Source organism: Malus sylvestris, chromosome 10 (assembly GCF_916048215.2).
Source record: "Malus sylvestris chromosome 10, drMalSylv7.2, whole genome shotgun sequence".
Taxonomy (NCBI): domain Eukaryota; kingdom Viridiplantae; phylum Streptophyta; class Magnoliopsida; order Rosales; family Rosaceae; genus Malus; species Malus sylvestris.
This window is the reverse complement of record NC_062269.1, coordinates 3,395,084-3,405,085: the sequence shown is the minus strand read 5'-3', so window position 1 is coordinate 3,405,085 and position 10,002 is coordinate 3,395,084. Positions and strand designations below refer to the sequence as shown.

The 10,002-nt window shown below is 42.6% G+C and overlaps 1 protein-coding gene across 2 annotated transcripts; it reads right to left on the bottom strand.

Moving 5' to 3' along the window:
- Positions 1-129: 129 nt before the first annotated feature.
- Positions 130-9,506, bottom strand: LOC126587066 (uncharacterized). 2 transcript variants are annotated; one of them, XM_050252046.1, is made up of 5 exons: positions 9,152-9,506; positions 1,569-1,657; positions 1,001-1,178; positions 479-547; positions 130-360 (listed from the first exon to the last, which is right to left on the bottom strand). In XM_050252046.1, the coding sequence occupies exons 1-4, from the start codon at positions 9,341-9,343 to the stop codon at positions 482-484; spliced, it is 525 nt and encodes a 174-aa protein (XP_050108003.1). In that variant the 5' UTR covers positions 9,344-9,506; the 3' UTR covers positions 130-360; positions 479-481. The 2 variants fall into 2 exon arrangements, with proteins under 2 accessions (XP_050108003.1, XP_050108002.1); XM_050252045.1 differs by having other exon boundaries at positions 130-547.
- Between the last annotated feature and the right edge of the window lie 496 nt (positions 9,507-10,002).

Below are 10,002 nucleotides of genomic sequence, written 5' to 3'. Positions count from 1 at the left end.
GGTACATTAAAATAATACTTATAGGATTCAATCAATCCCAGTGAATTTGATTTCGTATTGCACATCTTTACTACAATTGACTCGTGCGCTTGTGAAGTAAGCAGGAGAATGCAAAATTGAAAGGAGGCATGTCGAAATAATTTCTTCATTTGATATGCCATTGTTAATTAGTGACACTAATTTTGACATGGTATCAAAGCAAGCAGTAACTGAATGTCCAATTCAAGCTCCAACCGTGCCAAACTAAACAAGCCTACAATAAATTTCATCACATATGAAATGAATGTCCCGAAGGCAATTAATAAATTTCATCGATATCCCCTCAGATGCGGCTGAATCGATTCGGTTCAACCTGAGAAGCTGGACCAATAAAAGAAGAGTGAAGAAAAGGGAAAGGTTAGAAAATGGGGAGGGGGAAGCAGAGAAAGAACAGCTTGCTATAAGAGTTTTCTCAACTCGTGAATATTATAGAGCTCACCCGCTACTTCCTAACTTTCAAAGTTGTTTCTATTCGTTCAACAAGCTGATCAGCAGTCAGAGCACCCTCCTGCAAGTAATGAAAGCAAAATAATCAAAGATGTTTAAAATCGAACTGATGATGGTGAATCGGTTATTATTAATCTAGCAGTGGCTTGAACACATGCACAGAGAACATACAATATTTATCTTATTTAATATTTTGGATCAAAGAGGACATACATCCTTCAAATTCAACATTTCGGAATCAAAACCAAACAAAAGAAGAAGAAAAGCATGCGAAGCAACACACCTGACAAAATTGGAAACCGATGCATGTGCATAGGATATCTTACAAAATCTAAAAAGTGGAATTAACAGCAAAGCATAACAACATTAACAATACCCCTCCATATTATGGCTGTACGAAAAGCTTGCAGTCAATATGTTATCTGACAGATCACACATTGCTACAGATTTGATTGTTAAAAGAGACACATAATAATTATCTCCCAAAGGAAAAAGGAGAACAAATTCAACTTACAAAGCGGTCAAATGGCTCTCCATCCTTAAATATGATGAAAGTAGGCAATGCTTGTATGCTATATTTATCAGCAATGCTAGGATACTTCTCTGTGTCAATTTTCACAACCTGGATCTTGTCATTCAGCGTAATACTGACTTCATTGAGGATAGGTGCCATAAACTGACAAGGACCGCACCTGTCAACCACAGGTTATTACTTAATTGTCCGTGCTACCTTTATATACTTCCTTTCAAGGCAAGACAGAGAGAGATGGAAAACCTAAAAGGTGAATAGCTATCACGTTGTTTAGGAACTAAAAGTTTAACTGACAATACAACAATAATTACAATGATGCAAACTGTTATAGTAGTTTGAAAGTAACAGATCCTATGTAGAATCATAGACGAATGGTAATACAGCCTCATAGGATTATAGGACCATTTATTCGGAATCCCTTGCAGATAGGTTAAATAAAGGGCTATTCTCTTACACACATGAGAGACGCACCTTTATGAGCATTAACTTTTGATATTAGAGAATTTCTGTACAAACAAAATAAGAAGCAAGATATACAAGCAAAGCTTACCAGGTTGCATAGAAGTCAACCAACACAGGTTTTTCGGAGGTAGCCAGCAAATCTTCGAAGGAGGAAAATGTTTGCTTCTTTGCTTCAACCTACGAAAATTAATTTTTTTCAAATATACATGTAAGTACCATGGAGAGGTTCTTGCTACAGAGAACGCGGTTAAAGACAGATGGAGAGGTTATTTTCATAATCTTTTCAATGAAGGACATGAAATGAGTGCTTCTTTAGGGGAGTTGAGTAACTCAGAAGAGTGTAGAAACTACTCTTTTTATCGTCGAATCCGGAAGGAAGAAGTGGTTGTAGCTTTGAAGAAGATGAAGCATAAAAAAGCAATAGGCCCAGACAATATACCAATCGAAGTGTGGAAACTTTTGGGAGAGACAGGTATAACATGGCTCACTGACCTTTTCAATAGGATTTTGAAAACGAAGAAGATGCCAAATGAGTGGCGAACGAGCACTTTGGTGCCTATCTACAAGAATAAGGGCGACGTACAAAATTGCATGAACTATAGGGGTATTAAGCTAATGAGTCATACAATGAAGCTCTGGGAGAGAGTCATTGAGCATAGATTGAGGCAAGAGACACGGGTTTCGGACAACCAATTCGGGTTCATGCCAGGGCGCTCAACCATGGAGGCAATCTATCTCTTACGAAGATTGATGGAAAGATATAGAGATGGGAAAAAGGATTTACACATGGTCTTTATAGATTTGGAAAAAGCGTATGATAGGGTCCCAAGAGACATTCTTTGGAGGATTTTAGAGAAGAAAGGAGTACGAGTAGCATATATCCAAGCTATAAAGGATATGTATGAAGGAGCAAAGACTGCCGTAAGAACTCATGAAGGACAAACCGAAAGCTTTCCCATAACTGTAGGATTACATCAAGGCTCATCCTTAAGTCCTTACCTTTTTGCGTTGGTAATGGATGAGTTAACAGGACATATTCAAGATGATATTCCTTGGTGTATGCTTTTCGCAGACGATATAGTGTTGATAGATGAAACTCAAGAAGGGGTAAATGCAAAGCTTAACCTTTGGAGAGAAGTGTTGGAATCTAAAGGTCTTCGCCTAAGCCGATCAAAGACAGAATATATGGAGTGCAAGTTCAGTGCAAATGGAGGCCAAAACGAGTTAGGGGTGAGGATCGGAGATCAAGAAATACCAAAGAGCGACCGTTTTCGTTACCTAGGATCTATCTTGCAAAAGAACGGAGAATTAGATGGAGATCTCAACCATAGAATACAAGCTGGATGGATGAAGTGGAAGAGTGCATCCGGCGTGTTGTGTGACCGCCGTATGCCACTGAAGCTCAAGGGAAAATTTTATAGGACGGCAATAAGGCCGGCGATGCTGTATGGCACAGAATGTTGGGCGGTGAAACATCAACACGTACACAAAATGGGTGTAGCAGAGATGAGGATGCTTCGTTGGATGTGTGGGCACACGAGAAAGGATAAGATTAGGAATGAGGATATCCGGGGTAAAGTAGGAGTAGCCGAAATTGAAGGAAAGATGAGAGAAAATCGGTTACGGTGGTTTGGACATGTTCAAAGAAGGCCTACTGACGCTCCGATTAGAAGATGCGACTATGGGACAGAGGTTCAGGGCCGAAGGGGTAGAGGAAGACCTAGGAAAACTTTGGAAGAGACTCTAAGAAAAGACTTAGAGTACTTGGATCTAACGAAGGACATGACACAGGATCGAGCACAATGGCGTTCTAAGATTCATATAGCCGATCCCACTCAGTGACTTGGATTTTCCAAGTCTCCAACCGAGAAGTTTTCCTCACTCGGGAAATTAAGGGAACACTACCCCAACCTACATGCTCCACTCAGAAAGCTTCAACATACAAGCTTCAACAAAAGAAAATTCAAAGAACTTAGCGAAGAAGGCTTTGGTGTATTTAACACAATACGTTGAAATGAAGGAAAGCTTATTTATTGATATCCCCGATAAGTTACAAATATGTACATATACATGAGTCAAAATAAACACACAAGAAGGAGCCTTCACAAAGGTTGCTTAGGAGAAGTCTCAGCAGTCGGTAGAGCCCCAGAAAGAGAAGGCACCGGAGGGGGATCATTTGGAGCCTCAGTACTGGACAGAACCCTAGAAGGAGGAGGCATCAGAGGTTGATCATTCGGAGCTTCATTACGCGGTACAGCCCCAGAAGACGAAGGCAATAAATGCCTTTGGAACAAACCCACAAATCTCTGATGATCAAGTAAAACCTGACCATCAGTTTCCTTCATCTGGTCAAGCTTCCTCTTCATGTTTGTAGCATAGTCATGTGCGAGCCGGTGCAACTGTTTATTCTCATGCTTGAGCCCTCTAATCTCCTGTTTGAGACTCATCACTTCAGCCGCCAATGATTCAACTTGGCGGGTTCGAGCAAATAGGCGTTGGGCCATATTAGACACAGAACCTGCACACTGAACACTGAGAGCCAGCGAATCCTTAACAGCTAACTCATCAGACCGTTTGGAAAGTAGTCTGTTATCTTTGGGAGTGAGAATGTTCCTGGCCACCACCGCAGCGGTCATATCATTCTTCATCACGGAATCCCCAACGGTAAGAGGACCAGTAGGGGAGACGAAGGATGGGCGCCATATGTTGTCTGGAGAAGGCGGGGCTGCCTCTTCAACAAGGTTCAAGTCAAAACGACGGTCGGAGGGGCCAGACATTTTCAAAGGTGTTGAAGAGAGAAGAGGTCGGACAAATCAAGATCTTAGAAGTGCAATAATGAAGCTTCTACTGGTGGAGATTCAAGTGTGCTTTGGAACTTAATGCCAGCCCCTATAAAAATCTGCACTCGACAGAGCTTCAGAAATCGAAGAGGCGCCTGCTCAGAAATCGAAGAGGCGTTTGCTTTCTCAAAAGCTGGGCTGCTTAGAGATCACGAGGGTTGATCTCAGAAATCGAAGAGGCGTTTGCTTTCTCAAAAGTTGGGCTGCTCAAAAACCACGAATGCCGATCTCAGAAATCGAAAAGGCGCTCGCTTTCTCAAAAGCTGGGCTCCCCAGAGACCACGAGGGCCGATCTCAGAAATCGAAGAGGCACCTACTTTTCCAGCCTTGTCAGCACCTGTCACACGCACACTCAGCTTTGCGGAAATTATGGGCATTCTGTCGAAGACTTCTGGGGAAGTAGAAAACACATGAATCTTACTGTTCAATCACCCACTTCCCACACGCAACAATAGCTCATGGGTACCACAGATAACTTTGCCAAAGTTCTCTGCCAAAGTTGAGCACGTGAAGCTTGCAGCTCCCACTACATCGCTCTGACTAAGAAGGGTAAAAGAATAGCAAAGAAACAGCACTAACAAAGTTTAGACCCATAAATTTTGAAGGTCTAGCTACCATATTATTACCCACAAGGGTAAAGGAACAGTACCACTGCTGGATAATTGGAAAGTCCCTGTGTGTCAACCTCTGTGCTTCGTGGCAAGGTAGACTAGCAAACATGCCCAATCTTTACTCACATTCGAGAAAACACTCCCAATAAGATTGCTTGCTCCAAAATCGAAGAGGCACCGTCCTCCGAATCTCGAGAGCCAGACTCCCAACATGACTACTTTCTTAAAAATCGAAGAGAGGGTAAAGGAACAGTACCATTGCTGGATAATTGGAAAGTCCCTGTGTGTCAACCTCTGTGCTTCGTGGCAAGGTAAACTAGCAAACATGCCCAACCTTTACTCACATTCGAGAAAACACTCCCAACAAGATTGCTTGCTCCAAAATCGAAGAGGCACCGCCCTCCGAATCTCGAGAGCCAGACTCCCAACATGATTACTTTCTCAAAAATCGAAGAGACTGCTCCCCGAATCTTCGAGAGCCAGACCCCCAACATGATTGCTTTCTCAAAAATCGATGAGGCATCGTTCTCCGAATCAATCGAAGAGGCGCTCGCTTTCTCAAAAGATGGGCTGCTCAGAGACCACGAGGGCCGATCTCAGAAATCGAAGAGGCACCTACTTTTCTAGTCTTGTCAGCACCTGTCACACGCACACTCAGCTTTGCGGAAATTATGGGCATTCTGTCGAAGACTTCTGGTGAAGTAGAAAGCACATGAATCTTACTGTTCAATCACCCACTTCCCACACGCAACAATAGCTCATGGGTATCACAGATAACTTTGCCAAAGTTCTCTGCCAAAGTTGAGCACGTGAAGCTTGCAGCTCCCACTACATCGCTCTGACTAAGAAAGGTAAAAGAATAGCAAAGAAACAGCACTAACAAAGTTTAGACACATAAATTTTGAAGGTCTAGCTACCATATTATTACCCACAAGGGTAAAGGAACAGTACCACTGCTGGATAATTGGAAAGTCCCTGTGTGTCAACCTCTGTGCTTCGTGGCAAGGTAGACTAGCAAACATGCCCAACCTTTACTCACATTCGAGAAAACACTCCCAACAAGATTGCTTGCTCCAAAATCGAAGAGGCACCATCCTCCGAATCTCGAGAGCCAGACTCCCAACATGATTACTTCCTCAAAAATCGAAGAGACACTGCTCTCCGAATCTCGAGAGCCAGACCCCCAGCATGATTGCTTTCTCAAAAATCGAAGAGGCATCGTTCTCCGAATCTCGAGAGCCAGATACCACAGACCACTTTTTCAAAGTGCTCTGACAGAGTTAAAACATGTGAAACTGGCAGCTCCCACTACCGTGCTATGACCAAGCAGGGTAAAGGAATAGCATTACTACTTGTTGTTATGGAGACTCCTATATATGTCGACCTCCATCCCCAACGGACAGGCAGACCTACAAAAATGCTTAACCCTTCATCATATCTGAGAGGGCACTCCCAACGAAGCCTTTCGAAATATTCAGCTTTCTTTCCCCCCGATAATACCTCTGCAAACAAGCTATACTAGAGCAAGAATATCTCATATCATCAGGGTTAAAAGCAAGAGTATCCCATATCATGCTTTTTCCCTGTCTTTTCCTTTGGCCTTGTTTTTACCTGCAAGACAAGGAGAAAGAGAGCAATCAGTCAGCACTTGGAATCAAGCTTCCAGCCAGGAACTGACTGCCTGGAACCCCTTACCTGATTACTTACCTGGCATTGCTCTCGAGTACTCATCTTCAACATCTTATGTTTCCAGGGAAGATTCCGCATCTGCTTGAGGAACAGATAGGGCAAGTGCGAAGGATACAAGGAAGCATGTGGAGACAAGCGTAACAGCACACGTGCCGATACATCCATTACTCTGTCAAAAGCAAAAGTATCCCATATCAGCAGGATGGAACGTACTCTAGATTTGATGGACTTGTTTTGACCCTCAAATTCTTCAGTCGGCCTTATACTCTGGAGGAAACCAGAAAACCCTCCAGCTCAGTTCAAGAATAAGCCTGTGGAAAGTTACTTCTTCAAAAGCAAAAGTATCTCATATCATCTCTTCTCATTTTTCTTCTCTTTATCCTTCATGCTGCTGCAAGATGGGGAGAAGGTGAACAATCAGTCGGAGCTCTGATTGCTTACCTTGTCTGTCACCTCTTTCAGCAGACCCCCTAGCTCGGCGACTTGGGGGACTCCTACTACATGGTTTGTATCGCGCTTGACCAAGCCTGAAACTACAAGTAAGCTTCAAGTGAAATTGATACATTACCTTGTGCATCTCCACCAGTTAAAGATACCACCCCTGGATGGAGGAAGAGTACTTCCAGAGAAGATGCCACATCTACCTATGAGACAGATAAGGCAAGTCAAGACGACACCACACTCCGATACTTAGAAGTTTCGTGATTACGAGATCATTCTCCCACAATATTTCCTAATGTCATTCGTACTAAATCATTCACTTGTACTCACTAAAGGAGAGCTTGAACCTATGTACTTGTGTAAACCCTTCACAATTAATGAGAACTCTTCTATTCCGTGGACGTAGCCAATCTGGGTGAACCACGTACATCTTGTGTTTGCTTTCCTATCTCTATCCATTTATATACTTATCCACACTAATGACCGGAGCAATCTAGCGAAGATCACAAAAAGCGACCGTTTTCGCTACCTAGGATCTATCTTGCAAGAGAACGGAGAATTAGATGGAGATCTCAACCATAGAATACGAGCTGGATGGATGAAGTGTAAGAGTGCATCCGGCGTGTTGTGTGACCGTCGTAGGCCACTGAAGCTCAAGGGAAAATTTTATAGGACGGCAATAAGGCCAGCGATGTTGTATGGCAAAGAATGTTGGGCGGTGAAGCATCAACACGTACACAAAATGGGTGTAGCGGAGATGAGGATGCTTCGTGGGATGTGTGGGCACACGAGAAAGGATAAGATTGGGAATGAGGATATCCGAGGTAAAGTAGGAGTAGCCGAAATTGTAGGAAAGATGAGAGAAAATCAGCTCCGGTGATTTGGACATGTGCAAAGAAGGCCGACTGACGCTCCGGTTCGAAGATGTGACTACGGGACAGAGGTTCAGGGCCGAAGGGGTAGAGGAAGACCTAGGAAAACTTTGGAAGAGACTCTAAGAAAAGACTTAGAGTACTTGGATCTAACGGAGGACATGACACAAAACCGAGCGCAATGGCGTTCTAGGATTCATATAGCCGACCCCACTTAGTGGGAAAAGGCTTTGTTGTTGTTGTTGTTATACATGTAAGTACCATATCACCAATTCGGTCAAACTTCGTAATTCAGCTATATAGGCCAAATATTCCAAAGTCAGCAAAGAAAGAGTACACACAGCTATTCGAATCTGTCACAACATTGTCCACATGGATAACTACATAAGTGATAGGTCATATCATCCTCAATGGAAAGCGGCACCTTTAACTTGGGGCACAGCGAGTAGTGATAGGAGGACCGTTGATTGACTGGTACAAATACTTGACTGCTGATTAGATGATTAAAGAACAAGTGAGTCCATGCATGAAGGTCCCGAATATGGGTTCCTCACCGTCACTAGCATTCACATCTTTAGTAGATAGTATCCCAGTTTTATAATCTATACCTTCCGTCCCATTCAATAGTTTTGTTTCTAGGTTTGTCCCTCCCCAACTTTATGCCCAAACGGTAGGCTAGATCAGATTCTCGCAACCTAATACCCTATATGGGTGACAATGTGAATTCTAATTATTTGGGAGAGGTTCGATACCAAACTAGTTTACCGATAACTAAACGAGAGTGCGCCAACATCAAATAGAAACATTTCAAAGACAATCAATAGTGAGTTCCATGTCCTTCTTAAGCTCATAGCATGCTATCGGTATCTCACTAACAGTTTACTTTGCCTGCACTTCCCTATGAATTATATTTCTTCACCCGAAAAGACTTTAATTTCGAAAACCCAAAAAAACCAACCCATGTGGTTTTCTCACAACTTAGAGGAAACGGAAAGGGCAAAGAAATACAAAGCAATTGGCTTTCTTGCCAGAAATATGATAACAATAAGATTTCCAGTTGTATGCTTTGCTCCCTAAATTCAAATTTTGCCATTTAATCCACTAGAGAAATTTCAGAAAAGGAATTTAACTTGCGAGCTGCAGAAATTTTAAATATCTTCCTTGATTTTCTCGGGAAACAAACAAACCGCGAAACTACAAAATCGGAAAATTGATTACCGGAGGAAGAATCCGAGGCCGTGAGTCCCGTGTTCCGATCCGAACGTGTCGAAGGTGTGATGGAAATCGCAGAGAAGTCGAGGAGGACAGCTTTGAACAAGAAGAAGAGGATGATGCCGCCGCCGCAACTATGCGAGCCGTACGGTCAGTGCTGAGACAAGGAATCGCGGACACCGCCACGGAAATCGCCATTGGATTGGGCGCTCCGGTCAGTGAGATTTCGTCCGACGGATTCTTCTTCTTAGCTTCTGTTTGGATAATCGGAAAAGAAAATGAATAGAAACAAATACTTCCAGCGAAGAACACTTGCGCTTCCGGGTCGCCGAGAGGAGATAAGATTGCGGTGTTCCTTCGGGTGTATGATGCTATGGTGGTGTTTAATTATTTACCGGTCGATTGTTGGAACAACAAAAGTATGTTGATCGGACGGATGATAAGTTTGAGACGTAGTTGAGTCTTGATTGTTGAAACAATAAAAGTATGTTGATCGGACGGATGATAAGTTTAAGAGGCATTTGAGTCTTGCGAACCCGAATCGAAGACGATTCGGCGATCGTCTGTTTGCCTTGTTCCTATGCTCTAAAATATCCATAATATCTCGATATTTTCATCGAAACTTCATGTTTTTAGACTACCGATATTTTTTTGGACTACCGATATTTCCGATATCATCGATATTTTAGACATTGCTAAGTCACTCATGTATCTTACCATGCAATGTATAAAGTGTAAAATATTGTACTAATTCATTATATATAAATGATTATGGTGTGTTTAAACTTCTTTCATTAATTACTACATATTTTCTAGACTTACAATGTTTGCCAGCTCGCTATATAATCAACTTAAAT